The sequence below is a fragment of the Acomys minous genome (genome assembly GCF_964271855.1).
Source record: "Acomys minous genome assembly, chromosome: 10".
NCBI classification, from domain to species: Eukaryota; Metazoa; Chordata; class Mammalia; order Rodentia; family Muridae; genus Acomys; species Acomys minous.
In genome coordinates, this window is record NC_140491.1 from 33,549,550 (window position 1) to 33,569,484 (window position 19,935).

At 42.7% G+C, this 19,935-nt stretch overlaps 1 protein-coding gene across 8 annotated transcripts in view; it reads right to left on the reverse strand.

The window, feature by feature from the left end:
- Positions 1 to 19,935, reverse strand: part of ADD1 (adducin 1) — a gene marked incomplete at its 3' end in the record, with an annotated part of 60,553 nt that overhangs the window by 11,291 nt on the left and 29,327 nt on the right. For 2 of the 8 annotated variants that reach the window (XM_084797792.1, XM_084797796.1), the window contains exons 4-13: positions 17,921 to 18,072; positions 12,034 to 12,114; positions 11,676 to 11,825; positions 9,297 to 9,440; positions 9,109 to 9,207; positions 8,349 to 8,525; positions 4,497 to 4,841; positions 1,971 to 2,072; positions 1,299 to 1,388; positions 511 to 603 (exon numbers count right to left, since the gene is read on the reverse strand). In XM_084797792.1, coding sequence (XP_084653918.1) covers positions 511 to 603; positions 1,299 to 1,388; positions 1,971 to 2,072; positions 4,497 to 4,841; positions 8,349 to 8,525; positions 9,109 to 9,207; positions 9,297 to 9,440; positions 11,676 to 11,825; positions 12,034 to 12,114; positions 17,921 to 18,072 — 1,433 coding nt within the window. The remainder of the gene's footprint in view (positions 1 to 510; positions 604 to 1,298; positions 1,389 to 1,970; positions 2,073 to 4,496; positions 4,842 to 8,348; positions 8,526 to 9,108; positions 9,208 to 9,296; positions 9,441 to 11,675; positions 11,826 to 12,033; positions 12,115 to 17,920; positions 18,073 to 19,935) is intronic. The other 6 variants (XM_084797793.1, XM_084797797.1, XM_084797794.1 and 3 more) reach the window with 3 other exon arrangements.

A 19,935-nucleotide genomic window follows, 5' to 3' on the forward strand; every position in this document is an offset into this window, starting at 1 on the left:
TAGATCATATTTTACGTAAAGTTAAAAATAAATGCATTTTATTCACAAGGGTTGACACAGTCATGTCTTATTTCTCATACTTCTGAAAGGAAATCCTTAATTGCCCTCCAACTACTACAGTTAAAGCTGAACAAGTGAAGGAAGGTCACAGCAAAAGCTGGCACTGCCAACGGAGCCCAGATGAGCCACCTGCAACTGGCAATTTGTAATAGGTAAACTCTGAAAGCCCAAGGCAAGCACTAACCAAGTTCACATTCAAAACTTCAGAAATGCACCATGTGGCTCCAGTTAGCCACTTCAAGTAAAAACTTAGAATGTTGGACGTTGTTAAAAAAAAAAAAAAAAGCTAATGGGCAGAGCACACCTTCTATACAGTCTCACAGAGGACTCAAAGATCCTTGCAAAGCTGCTTCATTAACTAGAACAACGCCTTAGAGGGAAGCTGGTGGGGGAGGGAAGGGAGAAGAGCACTGCGGACCAATAGGTAGGTAAGGACAGGGCAGTGAGTACCTTTCTAAAAGAGACAGATTTAGCAGGACTAAAGGTCTGCTCTGTAAGCTCGAGCCCTTCGATAGTTTCCGTACAGTCAGAGAGGGGTGCATCCTGTAACAGTAAACTGAGTCATCAGAGCACACCAGGCCGAGACTTAAAATTTTCAACCAAGACCACAGGATGAAGCCAGCTAAAAGCATGCAGCAGGGGCAGCTGTCAACGGTAAGGAGGATGACAGTGGTACGTGCAGACATTGAACATGAAACCAGGACCACAGCTGGCCAAATAAAATAATGCAACAACAATCATCTACTCCTGTAGTCAGACTGAAAGCATCAGATGGCATCTTGACTTTCAGAGATAACTACTTACACAATTAGCATCAATGTGCCACTCTATGTAAGTCATTTTACAGAAACGCATGTAAATGTGGATGGACCACATTTGCAAGCACCCACCCACTCTGCATCCCAAGCAGCACTTTGTTGCAGACATGAGTATATACCAAAACAAAGGTCCATAGCCCACCCCTCTCCTAGCATTTATACAGCACCCAGAGGATACCAGGAAACCCAGTTTCAAAGCAGTGGCATAGGAGCCCCTTGAGAATGCATGCACTATAAGGAGCAGGGCTAGAAGGTGGGTACACCTTCAGCATGCTTACACGTGGTCTATAACTCAAGTAGTGTCTAGATTATCATGAAGATGTTTAACAAAGATGCCCGCTGGCCTACAATACTCACCTCGTAACATCACTCTGGTCTTAGTCACCACCCACTAACGTCAGAGAAACTGTGTTCCCTTACCTGAACGAGGCTTCTGTCCATCACTACACCACACAAAACCTGGGACTGAGGTCCTGCCGTCTTGATGTCCTGTAAGTTCTGCTCTCGAATCTGAGGATAGGAAGAAAGAGGCACGTGAGCAGTACAGAGAAGGCAACACTTAGACACTGGCCCTGTGCCTGCTGCACTTCTGTCTAGGCCCATGATGGTAGGATGGCTAGGACACACCTGCCTTGGGTATTGGCCTAACTGCACAGAGGGTGGTGAACTACAGGTATGAAGGCTATAGCACTCTCGACTGTTCACCCTCCAGGTGGCTCTGGCAAGGTACAGACCCTTCACTGTACTTAGTAAGTTGGTGGGAAATCTTTGCTGTGCATTCATCTTTTAGTGACGCTGTAAAAGTTGATGGACCTCACAGTGTAATACACTAAACACTGTTCACAGATCTCCGAAGGCTCCTGAAAGGCAGGGGCAACTGTCTGTTCCTATCAAGATCAAGCTGTGCAGTTTCCACCTTCAGAACTGCTACTGAGCAAGCATCAGATTAAGAAACAGTAGGACCCCAAACTATGAGCAGAAGCAACAATGTGAAAAGATTACTCTGCTAGAAGCAAGTACACTCTCTACCCCACAGCATATAGCACCCCCCAACTCCACCACACTCCCACCTACACAGACAGAAATACACACCTTGTTCCTCATCTCCTGGACCTCTTTTGGGTTAGTGTTCAATGGAACAAACAGGTTAGGGACAGTAGAGGTGGAAGTTCTATGTCCATCCTCTTTAGTCCACTGTAATATCAAGAATAGGTGAAAAGTCAGGATTATGACAACAGTAAATGACACCACAGCATCCAATTTGTCCAAATGATCTCACATCTGATCATGCACTGAACATCCCAGGACAGAACCAATGACCACATTTCCTGGGTCACCCAGGAGAGTTGCCATAGAAGTGTGATGTAGCCATTAAAAAAAAGCAGCAAGTGATAGGACCCAAGGTCATAACTGCTAGGAAAAGGCCATGAAGACAGCTCACTCTAAATCTGGAACACAAAGGCTGACAACACAGCTGAGCCTCATAGCCCATGGCCCTCCGGTGGAGGCCCCTCAGAGACCATTGGTTCACCGCCCTGAGAGTCACCCAACACCAAAGCCAACTGGAAGCGTGGGATGACGATCATGAGAAGCAATGTGATGCTCCTACCGCAGCGGTAGGCAAAGTCTGCACTGTGAGGCAAGAGTGGGCATCACCAAAGTTCTGCATTAAAATAAACGATAGCATCAGAATGTACCGATACACACTATTCCAACCCAAGAAAAGTACTGTATCAGCACTAATACAGTAGCTGCCTAGTAGCTTTTGGTGATGTCAAATATTTTATATAACTTAATACTTTTAAGTGTTACAAAATATCCCAAACAAACTTAAAGCACTTCATGAGTCCTTACGGGCTGTTTTAGATATCAGTGCACATTGTCTGCATGCTGCACTTTTTATTCTTTTCTTTTCTTTCTTTATTTTTTATTTTTTTATTTTTTGCTCTCCAATGAAATATAAGATTTTTAGCCAAATTCTAATACTAAAGCATGAGTGGGCACTGAACAGTAAAACAAGCCATCTTGCAAGTGTTATGCCTTTCAGAATATTTTTGAGAGGCAAAAAAAAAAAAAAAAAGCCATAAACCATAAGAGTTTAAAGAAAGCAACAAAACCGTCAAATGCTTAGCCACTGCGAAGGAGTGTGGAATGGGCGTGGAGCCGTGGGTACTCACTGATGCTTATCTTCTTAGACAAAAATAACTCCAGCTTTTTATTAAAAATAATTTTAGTAAAAACATTAAAACAGTCACTCAGAAGCTTGAACACACTTGAAAATAATAATTATTATGAATTAAAATATACCAACCTGGGCACAGAACTTGTGTTACTCCAGAACAGTAAGAAACAAAGACATATGCTGACCAGGCCCTTTTAGGCACACATCAACTAAATGCCTCAAGTAACTTGACTTTTCAAGCTAAGGTCCAGCGCTCACAGCTTCTGCTGCAAGTGCACACTGCAAAGACTCCAGGCAGTGCAGGGTGCTCACAGCGTCAGCAGACAGTGGTTTTGTTTTAAGGCCCACTCCCTTTTATAAGTAAGTCAAATAAGAAAAAGGAGGGCAGCAGGAGAGAAGAGGCAGTCACACCCAAGCCCTGAGGCCAGCTGCAGCCACGTAGGGTCCCTGCCCCTTGATGAGGCTACTCAGAAGCATGGAGGCTTCTCACCACATAAGAACCACCTGGAGAAGAGAAAACCTTTTTTTCTTTTAAGTGTTTAAAGTGAAAGCACTTTTACAGGAAGAATGCTTTCCTACCTGCTTGTCCCTGCCTGACCTTGTCATGCATGAACAGAGTCTCTTCATGAGGGACTGTGGCAAAGAGTTTCTGCTACATATCAGCTTGGTGTCTGTGCAGACTGTCCAAGCTAGCCTATACAAACTCAGAGGGATGTTTCAGCACTGGGGCATCAAGCATCTCTCAGGTCAAATGAAAACCCTGAGCAGCAATCATACTTAAACCAGCACCCCTGGCTGGTCTTGCCTTGTCGCTGGTGCCTATAGATGGCCTGCGCTGCACTTGGGTCATGCCACACCCAGCAGGAGTCAAAAGACTCCATGGCCGTCTACTCACATGCAACAGTCCATGCAGAGAGCAGCTGGCATAAGCATTCGGAGGCTGTGGGATAGAGGGCAGGCAAAAATGCTGAAAGGACAAGGGTCAGTGGAGAACTGGCCAGTAAGTCAAGAGAAAAAAAAACTGCGTAAGAAGATACGAAAGACAAAGAGGTTTTGATAATATGACAAACACACTCAAGTTTGCAACACTAAAGAATAAGGTTTATGCCGTAAGTACCTTTTCAATAATGAAGTGTAAGGTTCCACAGACAGACACTGAGTTAAGGAAGAGCTCCTGCTTTTAGGTTAATGCGGGTAAGTTTTGCTATGTGTGGAGTAGGGTTAGCTGGAATTACTGAAGAGGTACACTGTATCTTAAGCAGTTTCAAGCAGAGAGTATTAACTGGGATTTTAGCTAAGACATAAAGTAGATTGTGGCTCAAAAGGGAGCAAGTCACACAGGGAAGTCAGAAAGGGAAATTCCCAAAGCCTCCGAAGCCCCAGCTGCCCAACTTGCTCTACATCATCTAACTATGAACAGTAAGGTAGGCACAGACCAAGCAGTTGGTAATACAGCTTGGCACGCAGACACCGGACGAGAGAGACTGCAGCAAGGGTTTCACGTGATCGTGTGTAATGTTCGTCCACACCTTAGTCTTCGACTTGGGACTGCTTCCGTTCTGCCCCTCCTCAGAAGCTTCATCACCCCGGCCAGAATTCAGCCATCTTGTCTTCTCTCGCTGCTGCTTCTGAAAACTGTGTCTGAGCGGCGAGCAAGTGCCTGAATCACCATCACTAGCAAAGGAGTGGCCTGTGGCACTGGCAGGAACTTCCACATCACTGTACTTTTTAGATCTCTCTCTCAAAGCAGGGTATCGATAAGGGTAACCAGTTCTGTAGCCCTGGAAGTCAAGCAGAGGGACAAGCAGTCAACACTCCAGATCTCAAAGCAAGGTTTCACTTTGGGTATGTAAGAGACCATCTTTAAAAAAAAAAAAAAGTAGTACCCAAAGTTGTTGGCTCCACAAGCACATGTACACATATTCCAAAGAATCTCAAGAACTGGTTCTTGGGTGTTGGAGCACATTTGAATGCAGTCTTCAACTTGAACTTATCATCTGCCATGCTTTGAAAGATGTGCTCCATCTAATCCACACTTCTGCCGGGCCAACCTGTTGCTAACTTCCTCAGAGACAATTGCTGACTTCCTCATCTCACCCACCCAATACTTAGCAAACAGATTGCACAGGAGATCCCAGGTTCCCATGTCTTATGACTCCCTCTGCTTTTGGCATTGGTGGAATTTATAAACCTGCTTCTAGGCCTTAGCATTCAATAGAGGTGACAGGCATGGATTACACAAAAACAGCAGTGCCTATTTTGTGGGTCTCCCTCCACATTGCTAGCTCTAAAAAAGCAAGCTACCATGAATACTGCAGCTATAAAGGAACAGTCTCTGGAAGTGGATTGTCCCTCAGCTGAGCTTTCTGATGAGAATCCAACCCTGGCCGATACTCTGATTGCAGCCTTCAGAGTTTATTGATAACCCCTGGAAGCCATGAAACACTAATGATACATTGTTTCAAATCATTAAGCCGAAACTATTTTGCTATGTAACATAGAGGTGGGCCACCAAAATGGCTCAGGAGATGAAGGGCCTGCTAATGAACCTGACAATCTGAGCTCAATTCCTGGAACCCAAAACGACTCCTGCAAGTTGTCCTTTGACTTCCACACGCACACCACAGCATGTACCCTTCCCCCAAATAAAGCTATTTTAAAAAGCACAGAGGTAACACTGTGTCAGACAAATGTTTGCTAAATTAACTAAAGGTCTCAGACTCAGAATGAGTCCCTCACTGCAGTTCATCATGCAAGACACACGGGACTATGCAGACCACTTCAGAGGCTGCACCATGTGACAGAGGCACTCGAGAAATATTCCTACAAGCAACACAGTAGGAGGCTACTTTGGAAGGGTGAGGTGGTGTCATTAGCTTCAGTTGTCAACTTGATAAAAACAAAGTCAGTTGGTAAGTCAGAAGCTCAACTGAAAAATAGCCTCAATCAGACTGACCTACAGCCATGTCTGAGATGTTTCCTAATTGGTAACTGATGCAGGAGGGCCCACTTTTAGGTAGCTGGGCCTGGGTTGTGTAAGAAAAGTGGCTGAGCAAGCCAGCAGGCACAAGCCAGTAAGCAGCACTCCTCCATGGATTTTGTCCTAGTTACTACCTTGAGTTGCTGTCCTGTTCTGACTTCCAACAGTTATTAATTGTGCAGGTTGAAATAAATCATTTCCTTCCCTAGTTACTTTTGGTCAAAGTTTTATCATAAAAGTAGAAAGCACTCGGGACTTGAGAGGTAGATGTAGGTGGATCTCTAATTTCAAAGCCTGCCTGGTCTACAGAGTGAGTTCCAGAACAGCCAGGGCTACACAGAGAAAAGGAAGGAAGGAAGGAAGGAAGGAAGGAAGGAAGGAAGGAAGGAAAAGAGAGAGAGAAAAGGAAGAAAAGGAAGGAAAGAAGGAAAGAGGAAGAAAGAAAAGGAAGAAAGAAAGAAAAGAAAAAAAGACGGGGAGCCTTGTGCATGCTGCACCACCAGCCACTGCTGCCTCTGCACAAGGCCTGCAGGGACAGCTGGAGTCAGGTGACCTGGAGAGATGCTTCAAAGCCTTATGAAGAATGTCTGGCTCCCAATGAAGCCCTACTATACCCAGGTTTACTAGGAAATTTGGGTAGAAATGGGGCTAGTGACCTTCATCCTATATAAAATCAGGAGTGCTGATAAAAAAAAGTAAAGCTTTGAAAGGCTCCAGCCCTGCACCTGCCCATGGCCATCATTAACTGCTCCATGCGTCCACTCAAGATGAATCATGTCGACTAAGCTTAAGCAAACTGTGTTAGATGGACATGGCCAGTCGCTGTACACTTGTCTAAGTACCATGGGCATTAATAAATGTGAGAAGCACCAATAATAAAAAGAAAGATGGAGGGAGGAAGAAGAAATTAATAATATTTATTCTATTATATATGGTATATTATATAATAATAATGTGTATTATATAATAGAGGTCCTATTGTAAAGCCATTTCTTATGATGTTTTCAATCTCAGGACAACCTTCTACTCTGTATCTGTGGAAGGAAATGTTTAACAGACATAGAAAACTATCTCTTAAAATCTCAGAAATAGACTGTCCCCAGCTTATTCCATCTACTTATGGAGTGTCTCCAACTGTGTCCCAGCGTCTGTGCTTTTCCCTTCCTTCTCTCCGTTTACCCTGCCACGAGTCTATCTACTCTTTGGGACCTTCCTAAGGGCCATCTTCTCCTTCTCTTTTGATACGGGGCCTGTCTATGTCCCCTGAGGGTCCTAGAACTCACCATGTAGACCAGCCCACAAACACAGGCCATATCCTCCCACATGTTTTTATCAGTATGTGGCCTCAGCCTCCCTCTTAAGGAAGAGGCCCTACAATCTGAACATATCCACACCAGCTGGGCTCTGGATCTTAAGCAGCACAGGGTCCCCCATAAGTAGACAAGCAGCAAATATCTATGGGACTGTGTAATTACACCTCAAACAACAAAACGGACTAGTAAATTAAAAATAAAACACTTGATTGCTTTAAAAAGTCTCTCTCTAGTTTGCTTACAGGACGACAGGTACTTACTGACTGACTAGTTACTGCGAGTTATCCAGCAGCCTTAGTTCCCAATAGATCCAAAGACAAAATTATATTTAAAAATAGATCAAAGAGCTGGAGACATTGCTCAGTGGTGAAGAGCACTTACAGCTCTTGCAGAACCCAAGTTTAGTTCCCAGCACCCAAGGTGGGAGGGTCACAACTGCCTGTAACTGCAGCTCCAGGGGATCTAACAGCATCTTTTGGAGTGGGCACTGCACTCACACACACAAACACACACACATATACATAGTTTAAAATAAAATCTTAGGGGGGGGAGAAAAAGATAACAAAGATAACCTGGAATGTGGCTCGGCTGAAAGAATAACTGCCTAACATGTAAAGGCCTGACTGAGTTCTAGCCCCAGTACTACATAAAACCAGGCACAGTGTTACACACCCTTAACCCCAGCACTAGGAAGGTAAAGACAAGATCAGAACTTCCTAGTCATCCACAGCTACACAACAAATTTGAGGAAAGCTTGTCTTCATGAGACTTTGTCTCAATCAACCAACCAACAAATAAATAAGTTTATTTTTTTAAAAGAACCTTTATGTTCATATGTTATTGTGGTTTAACCTAGTAACTAAAGACTGGTAATTCAAGAGTTTTAGTATGGCAACATTCAAATACCCGTAAAGACAGCCATTTCAATTGCTATAAAAGCAACAGCTGAACTTTAGAACACTAAGCTTGTTGTCAAGTGGGAGCAACAGTCTTACCAGATTATCGAGCATCCGCATAAGAGCTTCAAATTCCTGCTCCCCAATCTGCCACTTGGGAGGTGATCCAGTGCCTTCCCCTGCTGGGGTCCCCGGAGAACGGGACTTGGCTTTGTACTTCCCAGGGTCCAGCAGAACTAAGTTGTCTGGCCCTCCAGCGCTTGCCAGAGTGCGAACCTTTTCAAAAGCAAGCAAACATTATGGCTGGGTTCCATAAGGCCATCAAGAGAACCAGATAAGTACAGAGATGCTGTAAGACACAGCTCTCCACGGAAAGCAGTAAAACGTGGGACAGATGGATTATCAAGTCATTGTCAGAGATTTTTCTTTACAATGACAAAATATGGACACTTGTAAGAAAATGGGAGCTTTTCCTCGTTACTTGACAGATGTCAGTAATGAATGATAGGAACAGCGGGGGCTGTAGGCAGAGTAGGGCAGTATGAGGAACACTGAAGCTGAGAATCAAAGAAACCTCTAAATTTGTGTTCTAGCTTTTTAAAAAAGGATTGCAAGATGAGGTCAAATGCAGTAACATATATATGGGATATACATAAACCTATAGCACACACCTGTGCTCCATAAGTGGTGCATGCATGCGTGTGCATGTGTGTGTCGTCATCTTTTGTAAGTTCCAAATCATGAGCTCATCATAGCTAAAGGACTGTTCAAAGCTTCATTCTTGCAAGACAAGCATTAGAAAATGCACATGGACCCCAGAAACATCCCAATAAACCACAAGCTAAATGGAATGGCCTACCTGGATCTCACATGCAACCACAAGGTTATGGATGTAATAGAAGGCCTCCTCCACACTCTCTCCAACTGACACAAGCCCATGATTCCGGAGAATGAGAACCTGAGGGAAAGCGAGGGAGCTCTGTGGAGCACAGCACCAAGACTGGCCATTCTGGGCTCTACAACTGAAGTATCACAAATGCTACTCACCTTGCTTTTGGGGCCCAGATTTTTCTGAATCAAAATTTTTTCCTCTTCATCAACCAGAATGCCATGATAGTCATGATAAGCAACATCTCCAAGGGAAAGTGCCTCCGGAGAGATAGGCAAGAGCCCACACTTCATTGCAGAGACCTAGGTCCCAAGTGGTCACCATGACAGAAAAGCCACAGTTAAATAGCAACTCAAGACACACAAATGCATTCCTCACAGAAATGAAATGACAGTGATATATGTTTAATTTCATGCTCTTATTGGAAATAAATAAACCCATAAACTTGGATATAAATTTAACATCCGAGGCACCTGACAGTAGCTGGGAAAACTGGGGAGAAAAAGAATGACTGGGATTTTCCAGAGATTACAAATGCTGTGCCAACCAGTTCTTATTAGCGCAATGAGTCATGGGTTAGTTAGTGAAAAGAGCTCACAACAAGCCTTCTGAGGAGTTGTGTCTCAGAGAGAAAAGTTCCAAGTGCTACAAGATTTTGTTCCCAATTTAGCTTATGTTGTAGATCAGAGAAAAACATCTGAAAATTAGATAAAACTTAATTTGTAACAAACAGACAATTACATAATTATAATTCCTCTATATTTATTTAAATATTTAAATAAATATAGTAAGTTAAATGTTGTTTTGGTGGCTGGGTTTGTGAGTTTTCTGTGTGTGTGTGTGTGTATGAGTGTGTGTGTGTTTGTTTTGAGACTGGATCTCACTATGTAACTCTGACTGTTCTGGAATTCACTCTGTACACCAGGCCAGCCTAAAACTCACAGAGATCTGCCTGCCTCTGCCTCCAGAGAGTTGAGAATAAAGGTGTGCACCATCATGCCCAGCAATATAGTTAAGTTTTCAAGTGAAACTTTTTTCTTTAAGTTTTAAAGTAAAGCTGAGTCTCAAATAAAAATTTCTAAGTAGCCAGGCACTATGGAGTAGGCCTGTCATCCCAGCTACTCGCAGACTGGGGTAAAATGACCTCAAGTTCAAAAAGCAGCCTAAGGTGGCATAGTGGCATGTGTCTGCAATCCCAGCACTCAGGGAAGCAGAGGTAGGCAGACTACTGTGAGTTCAAAGCCAGCCTGATCTACAAAGCAAGTCCAGGACAGGCAAGGCTACACAGAGAAAGAAACCCCGTCTTGAAAAACAAAAACAAAACAAAAAACAAACAAACAAAAGGGACCTGGGCTACATGATAAAATTAAAACTGAAAACACAAAGTAAAGGAGAGTAAAGGAACGCTCAGTGTACATGCCTACCAAACTTAAGGCCTGGGCTCCAATCCTCAGTTTATAAACGAATGGACATTCACCCAGGTTCTATGCTGCCTAAAATTCCCCCAAATTTGTCACAGAATATGCAAATTTGTAACATTTATTTAAGCCTTTAATCCTAGCACTCTGAAGGCAGAGGTAGGTGAATCTCTGTGAGTTCAGGGCCATCCTGTTCTACAGAGAAAGTTCCAAAATAGCCAGGGCCACATAGTGGAACCCTGTCTCAAAAAAATAGAGTAAGAAAAAAATAAAAGAAGCATGTGTTCAGCTGCAAGAGTGCAGACATGCGATCCTTACAGTGAGAGGCTGAGGCAGGAGGATCATCCTACGTTCAAGGCCAACCTAGACTATGTGAGGAGACCTTGTCCCAGCAGGCTAAGGCAAAAGAACTGCTACAAGTGGCTAGATAGTCCCTGGCCAGCCAGGGCTACATAACAAGAGACTATCTTTTAAAAAGGAAGCGGGAGAGAGAGGGAAAGAGGTATCTCTGTGACGAGCTGGAGGCCCAAGTCAGAGTAGGCTCCTGGGAAAATATGAAGGCGATTCTGGCAGAGACTCCTAGCAGCAGGGGCCATGGTGACTGAAGAGGACACTCTCTAACTAGACAGAACTCCTAGCAGCAGGGGCCATGGTGACTGAAGAGGACACTCTCTAACTAGACAGAACTCCTAGCAGCAGGGGCCATGGTGACTGAAGAGGACACTCTCTAACTAGACAGAACTCCTAGTAGAGTCTTGTCTACCTATAACACTTTCACTCAAAACTTACCCTGTCTACAAGATGTGCAGGGGTAAAATTAGAGCAGATACAGCAGATATGGAAGGAATGTCCAAGCATTGCCTGGCCCATAGCTTGCTTTAACAAGTAAAAGCAAGTAAGAGCTTTAAAACCTAAAATGAAAGCTGGGCACAGTGGTGCACACCTTTAGTCCCAGCACTTGGGAGGCAGCGGCAGGTGGATCTCTGTGAATTTGAAGCCAACCCAACTTACATAGTAAGTTCCAGGACAACCAGAGATATATAGTGAGACCCTATTTTGAAAAACAAAAAACAAACAAATAAAAGCAAACCTATGAAGCTTCCAGAGTGGTACACTCACCGCAGCCCCCGCTGGTGTGTGAATGTGCACAATACACTTAGCATCTGGTCGTGCAGCATAAATTGCAGAATGTAATGTGAAGCCAGCCTGATTTACTCCTAGGTTAGTACTTCCACGATCTACTATATCTCCTTGTAGATTGACTTTAACCTGCAAATAGACACAAACCTTTAAATTTCACGAAGACTTCAAGGTGCCCTTACTAGAAAACCCTGAATGCCAAGCTCCAAGTGTCTATAACTTCCTTTAAAGGCTCCTCTCTAAACTGACCATAGTTCTGTATGCTCCGTTAGGCCCTGCAACTAGATGTGAGGGCACGCAACGATTTAGAACACGCCAAAGACAAGGGCATTCTTACCAAGCTGGATGCAGTCACTTCACTGTAGAGAAGTCCAAAGGGCACAATGAGGAAGTGTTCCTGCTCGGAGTTCACTCTGGTCTATGGAAAAATGCCTGAATTAGCACATACCTGTGTCACTTACAGGACACAAACTCACAGGTGAGTGACAATGGAGGAACTAAAGCATACAGTCTACACAAAGCTAAGGTGTGCTGAACACTTACAATACAGCAACTTAACTTATCAAATACATACTGGTATCAAATACATATGCCAATGAAAACAGGCTCTATAGGGAACAAGCCAAACAACCCAGTTCAGTACTCACCCTCTGTCAGGTCAACTAGTCATTGTAAGGTTATTCTGTGGCAAAATGGTGCAAATGCTCAGAAGTACAACAATGAAGCAACCCCCCACCCTTTTTTTTTTTTTTTAAGTCTTTAAAGGGGCTGGAGAAATGGCTCAACAATGAAGAGCGCTCGCTCGCTGCTCTTGCAGAGGACCTAGGTCTGGTTCCCAGATCACCTATCAGGCAGTTCACAACAACCTATAACACCAGCTCCAGGGGCTCCAACCCTACTTCTGGACTCTGGATACCTGCACACATGTTGTACACACAGACAAGCAGGCACACAACATACACATACAATAAATAAAAGTTTCCAATTAGACTCTGTTTGTACACAAACCTGTAGGACAATGGAAAGGTGGAAATATTCACAAATGAGCACAATCTTTCCTCAATGTTTGATGTAGTTTTGAAGGTCTCTATACCAAAACATCATCATCACCCTGGTGTTTGTTTGTTTGTTTGTTTGTTTGGTATCTTCTACAGTGTATGTCTCTCTCTACAATTCACTTAGCACAGAAAGGCTTTATATACCCAGCATATACAAAACAGAAGGAATACAGCAATGAGAAAAGCAATATCATTTTCATAAGCAATGATTTTTAGACAGACTTAAGTGCCTCTCTACAAGGTAGGCATGGCAAACCATGCCTTTGATTCCAGCACTTGGGAGGCTAAAACAGAATAATCTTGAGTTCAAGAAAAAAAAAAAAAAAGAAGTCCTTACAGATTAAACAGAAGCATGTTACACATTTGTTACTGGTTGGCGAACTCTGTGATACTAGGTAAGCTCAGGTACAGTACTTATAGAGGTAGTGAAAGGCATTGGGGGGGAGGGGGGCAGAATAAAGAAGGAGGAGGGGAAAAATTAATTTCCTGGTTACTTGCACAGCTTTTCATATAAAATATTTTAGTTTTCCTATAAATATAAAGTTATTTTCTTGTATTTTGTTCATTTTATACTGATTTTTTTTTCTTTTTCACTGAAGCTAGCCTGGTCTATATGGCAAGTTCCAAGTCAGCCAGAGCTATACAGTGAGACCCTTTCTCAAAAGAGTACAATATACAATTCCAACTATAAGCTTAACATTTTTACATGTTTTAATAGAAAACATTTAAAATATGCAATGTTTAGTTCAAAGCAAAAAGGATTAAACACAAAATTCAGACATCAAATGAAAGAATGGCATTTCAAAGTAGATTTCCTCAACAGTAGTCTCTCTGCGTCTGTGTCCTGTCTACCATCCCTCCTCTGAGAATGGGCAGCCTCAGCGACTCTAAAAAACCAAACACACGGCAGCACTGAGGAGGAAGAGGTGGGCTAACTGCAACAGAAACAATACTATCTCCCCCACACCCGGTACAGGAGCCCAGCGGTGGGCTCCAGACTAACACCTCAGAGCATAGCATTGCACGGAGTGTAGACTGAAGATGAAGCAATCACCTGTGAGATTCTGTAGGTGCTAAGACTTAACACAGGACAGAAAGACCTCTGCACCAGCTAAGGATCACCAAGAAAAGATCCTCAGCCCAATATCCCAGCTGGGCCACCCTGGCTTGTCCTTTCTCCAAGGCGTCTCTAAATCTGATACAACTTTAAAGATCTAAGTCAGACTACCCTCTCCAAGCCTCTAACACCTGTCAGCACTTTAAAATCCCCTTAGCAGAAAATCCCCGAACGTCTTTCAGAGAAAGGACAGAATGTCTACTGAGCACTTAGTTTTGCGCTAATATTGTTAATATCTCTTTCCTGCTAAGGATCTACATAATAATATCTAGATGTATGATAATGTCTAATGGTAAAACAAATGGATGTCATAAATCTTAACAACAAAACCAAAATACTCTAAAATTTAAAAAGCTAAAAGAGGAGGGTGCTTTCTTTTTCTTCAAAGAATCCCTGATTCTAGTTCATAAAATACAGAAAATCTTTTTGACAACTTAGATTTTTTAAAAACTCTGTATTAATAACCAACCAGATCACTTACACACAGAGCAGTAAACATTTAACTGGCATTTTAATTCTGTCAGTGCCGGACAAATTACAGGAGAGAGAGGAGGCGGAAGAGGCCTAATTAATTATGAGTCAAAGTCACTAAAATAGCATTCATAACAGAGTGAGTTATACACAGCATCTTAAAAACACACAAATAATGAAGCTACTGTTAAAGCCAGGGGCCACATTTCCTGTCCCTATTACAGCTGTAATATCTGCCTAGAGCCAATTAGCATTAGATCTCGGCTGAGCTCCCTTCCTTCCTTTCTTTTTTTTAAGATTTATTTTATGTATATGAATGCTCTATCTGCATGTACACCTGCACAGCAGAAGAGGGCATCATATCACAATATAAATGGTTGTGAGCCACCATGCAGTTGCTGGGAATTGAACTCAGGACCTCTGGGACAGCAGCCAGTGCTCTCAACCAGCTTAGCCTTCTGTCCAGAATAATTAGCTGGAAAGGCCAGCAACTTCCCAGTGCCAACCAAGATTGTCCCTGGCAAATGAACTAAGCTAATTGGACCTACTGTTCAGCTATCAAAAGTTTCTAGTGAGTTCTTTTTCACAATTTTGCTAAAGTAATTTCAGTGCAGGCAGGGCTGGTCGCTATTTAGTGATTTAAAGCATGCCTACACTGTGCCAGGCACTGCTCCTGGTCCCAGACCCACAATAGGAGCACAGCAGCAGCTCTGCTTATAGAACTGATGTTCCTGTGGACAACTACACCGTGAGAATGTGCACAATGGGTAACAGTCACTGCTCCGTGGGAACATACTATACAGGATAACACCACACCTCAGGAGTGCAGCACATGGGAACAACCTAATCAGCTTGCATTTGAAAAAGTTCATTTTACAGCAGTGTAGTGAGCAGACACAAAGGAGGCAATACAGGTCAATGTGAAGACATCAGCACAGCACACTGCTAACAAGGAAAGACCACACTAGGCCACAACTTCCTGAATCTAGAAGAGAGCTGACCTAAGCACTAATTATGAGCTCACAAATGGAGAACCTCCACATATATGGAGAAAGGGGTTAAGCATCTAAGCAGCTGCTAACATTGCTACCTCAAGACAAACAGGAGTACTGGCAGGATTATAATTTTTCTTTAGACCTCTGTATACCTATATAAGGTATACTTGTTACAATAAGCAGGTATTCTAACGATAATTTTTAAAATTCAGTACTGCCAAGTTGGGGTCAGCCTGGGTCACATACTGAATTAAGGCCAGCCTCAAAAAATAGTAAATGTGGGGGCTGGAGAGATAGCTCAGTGCTTAAGAGTGCTGTCTGTTCTTCCAGAGGATCCAAGTTCAGTACCAATGACACACCAGGTTCCTTACAAGCCCCTGCAACACTAGTTTCAGGATCCAACACAATCCTTTGGCCTCCTTGAGCATCTACACATATACATAAACAGGAAGACAGACAGACAGACACTGACACAATACACACACACACACATACACACACTTTCTCTAAAATGAACTTAAAATAGCAAAGCTTTAGCTGGGCAGTGGTGGCACACACCCTTAGCCCCAGCACTCAGAAGGCAGAGGCAAATGGATCTCTGTGAGTTCAAGGCCACCCTGGTCTATAGAGCAAGTTCCAGGACAGCCAAGGCTACACAGAAAAGGCCTGTCTTTCAAAAGCAAAGACAAACAGATAGTAACGTTCTTTAAAATCCAGTGAAAGAAACTAATTAAAAAAAACAAAAAGAAATCAAAACAACCTTTAAAGCCAAAGGAAAGGAAGTTTAAAGGAAAACTGCCTGCAAAAGAATAAGGAAAGAGGGCCGAGCATAGTGGGCAACACCTTTAATTCCAACACTTGGAAGGCAGAGGCAGGTGGACCGCTGTGAGTTCAAGGCCAGCCTGGTCTACAAAACAAGTCCAGGACAGCCAAGGTTAACACAGAGAGACCCTGTCTTGGGGCAGGGGTGGGGTTGGGGGGGGGGGGAGCGGCGCAGAAGAATAAGGAATGAGAAAGCAAGCTGCCAGGGCCTCAAGAGCCTAGAAGGAGGCAGGCAGTGGGATTCACAGCTGGAACAGAAGTGTGGCCAGAGACGGTGAGAGTTCCCTTAGTTTTCTGTGACATGATGAAGCCAACATCCGCAAAGAAGGGAAGGAGGTTATTGTTCTCTGGACTTATGTATCTGCTTATTTATTGAGACAGAATCACGTGTAGCTCAAACTAGCATTCAAACATAGTCAAGGACGATCTTGAATTTCATTTTTTTACATTTATTTATTGGGAGGAAGCGTGGGATGTGCCATAGCACCTATGTAAAGACTAGAGAACAACTTGAAGGAGTCTTTTCTTTCTTTCCACCATGTGGATCGCAGTGACTGAATTCAGGCAGCATAAAACCAGCAAAGAGAATCACTGAAATGGTGGACCACGAAAGCAAGCTGGACAATAGAGAAGAGTAAAGAACGGGCTGCTTGGTTAGAAGACAGAAGGAACCATGCACAAGGACAGGACTCATGCTGTTCCCTCATACAACCTGAGCTGGAACAAGTTAGGATAGAGAGAGCAGACAGCCAGTAACATGTTACAAAAATAAAGAGGGGAACAGAGAGATCTGTTAAAACTGGAAAAATGGTACAAAACTGAAGTAGCTGAAAAAAGAAGCATAAGCTAGGCGGTGGTGATGCACACCTTTAATCCCAGCACTCGGGAGGCAGAGGCAGGTGGATCGCTGTGAGTTCGAGGCCAGCCTGGTCTACAAAGCGAGTCCAGGACAGCCAAGGCTACAGAGAGACTCTGTCTCCAAAAACCAAAAAACAAAACAAACCAAATCAAAAAACAACAACAACTAAGCATAATGCAGAGAAGGCTTTGATCAGAATCAGGAAGAAAACATTATTATTCTTAGATTTGTAAGTCATATACTAATTTTAGGAATGGCTGATAATTTAAAACATTTGATTAGCATGCAAATAAGACTTTTTAAAAAACATTTATTTATTTGTTTGTTTGTTTATTATATATACAGTGTTCTACCTGAATGAATGCCTACACACCAGAAGAGGGTACCAGATCTCATTATAGATGGTTATGAGTCACCATGTAGTTGCTGGATAGTGTAAAGCTGTGTCTCCTGCCCAAAAAAAGAAGCTTTAACGAATTACTTTCTTGGGGCTGGAGAGATGGCTCAGTGGTTCAGAGTGCTGCCTGCTCTTTCAAAGGTCCTGAGTTCAATTCCCAGCAACCACATGGTGGTTCACAACCATCTGTAATGTAATATGATGCCCTCTTCTGGCTTGCAGGTGTACGTGCAGGCAGAGCACTACATACATAATAATAAATAAATAAATCTTTAAAAAAGAAAAAAACATAATTACTTTAACTTTGTAATGCAAACTTGGCAATTCTTGTGTTCTGTAGCAAGGAATTCCAAGAGATGGTATTCCAAGATTTTCTAAACCATGTGAGAAAAGACGGTACTAGACAGTTAATAACCCACTTATCACCCAGTTGCTACTGTGGAATAAGCCACTGAGGAATACATTGCAGTTACCAGTTACTCAGTTACTAGTCTGGAGTACTCACTGTGATATGATTGTAGATAAGCTGAGACCACCCAAAGAGATCTGCTAGTCTGTGAAATGCTGCCAATTTACACCGCAATAACTTCTCCCCTTTGTCATATGCAATAGAATCAGATCCTCTAAGGTCATTCACAGGAGTAACCATACCAAGACCTAAAATAAAGAAAAACAAAGGTCAAACTTTTTTTCTACTTTTTTATCGGTAATTTTTTGTATCTGTCGAATGTAAATCAATTACCATAGTCCTTTTTATTGTCCATATTAGACCATAAAATTTCAAAATTTCAATGGCAGAAAGATGATGCTCTCTGGCATCAATGTATAGTTCAGAAATAGTAATAAGAATGTAGCCAAGTTTGTGAGATGCAGTAAAGAATATGTACAGTCACTGGCTGGGGGCAGTTGGCTGCTGCATGTCAGGAAAAGCCTAAAGACTAGACTGTCAGAAAAGCTAAAGCCATATTTTGAAGACCCATCTAACAGGTATTTCATCAGTTTGTAAGAATCCGAAAGAGGAGCCAGCAGTTGGGTTCTTGAGAAATCTCTGAATTGCATCAGTTATTTCAGTGAGTAGGTCAGGACCAAGACACTAGACAGCTAGAAAGAAAACACCCAGTAATGATAATTTTTTTTCTAGCAACAAATGAGATGTGGTGATCAAGGGACAGTGAAGTAGACCAAATGGGTGACATCTGTCAAAAGACACATGGTACAGAATATCAGTGCTTTGATGAGGCCTCCAAGATGTGGTGTGTCCTTTGTGAAAAAGGGGCTGGAGTGTGTGTGGAAGGGAAAGTGAACTATGGTGACTACATGGATAAAAGTAACATGAGACATCAAGCAAAAACAATCATAGCTGATAACATATTTCTGAGTGACCAAACAAACAAACAAACAAACAAAAAAAGGCACAGTAAGCGGGGTATGGTGGCACACGCCTTTAATCCCAGCACTTGGGAGGCAGAGGCAGGCGGATCGCTGTGAGTTCGAGGCCAGCCTGGTCTACAAAGTGAGTCTAGGACAGCCAAGGCTAACACAGAGACCAGGTCTCAAAAAAACGAACCAAAAAAAAAAAAAAAAGACATAGTACATATGATTCTTCTTTGATCAATGTTTGGTACAATTTCCTTTCCAAACCATGCATAGTCTATAGTTTAAAGATAAAGATTAAGTATTTTATATAAAAAAGTAAATTTACACCAGGCAGTGGTAGCACATGCCTTTAATCCCGGCACTTGAGAGACAGAGACAGGCACATGTCTGAATTTGAGGCCAGTATGGTCTACAGAGGACAGACAGGATTACAAAGAGAAACCCTGTCTCAAAATAAACAAAACAACAACAAAAAAGGAAATTTATAATATTAAACATACACAGCAAAAATGAAGAAAACAAATCTTGATTTCAGCAAAAGCTAGCTCTTTAAATTACAAAATTAAAATAAAATAAACCTGTAGCCACAATTAACAACAAAACAGAGGACAAAGGAAAAAATAAGAAGTGAAGAAAGCTGGCCATGGTGCCATACGCCTTTTATTTTAGCACTTGGAAGGCAGAAGCAGCTGAATCTCTGAGTTCAAGGTCAGCCTGGTCTACATGGTGAGTCCCAGGCCAGGCAATGTTACAGGGTGAGAGCCTGTCTTTTGCAGACATCACTACATAACCAACAGGCATGGAATGAACTTGATGCTATAGTTTGTATAGCTTAGCTGAAGCAAATTCTTTGAAAGATACAACCTGTCCTTTCCTGAAGGGAAAGGACAGGAAGAATGGATCTGGGGAGAGAGGTGGGGGTAGGGGAGAGGACAGGAAGGAGAGGAAACTGCAGTTAGGATGTAATATATGAGAGAAAAAACTATTCCAAAAGAAACCAGTATCCTTAACACCAGTATCTCTATTAAGCTGAATTTCCAGCTGCAAACATTTCGACAAAGAAAACTCTAGGCCCAGATGATACTGTGATTTCTATCAAATAGTCAAGAAAAAAAGAATACCTCTTTTTCCAGATACCTCCCA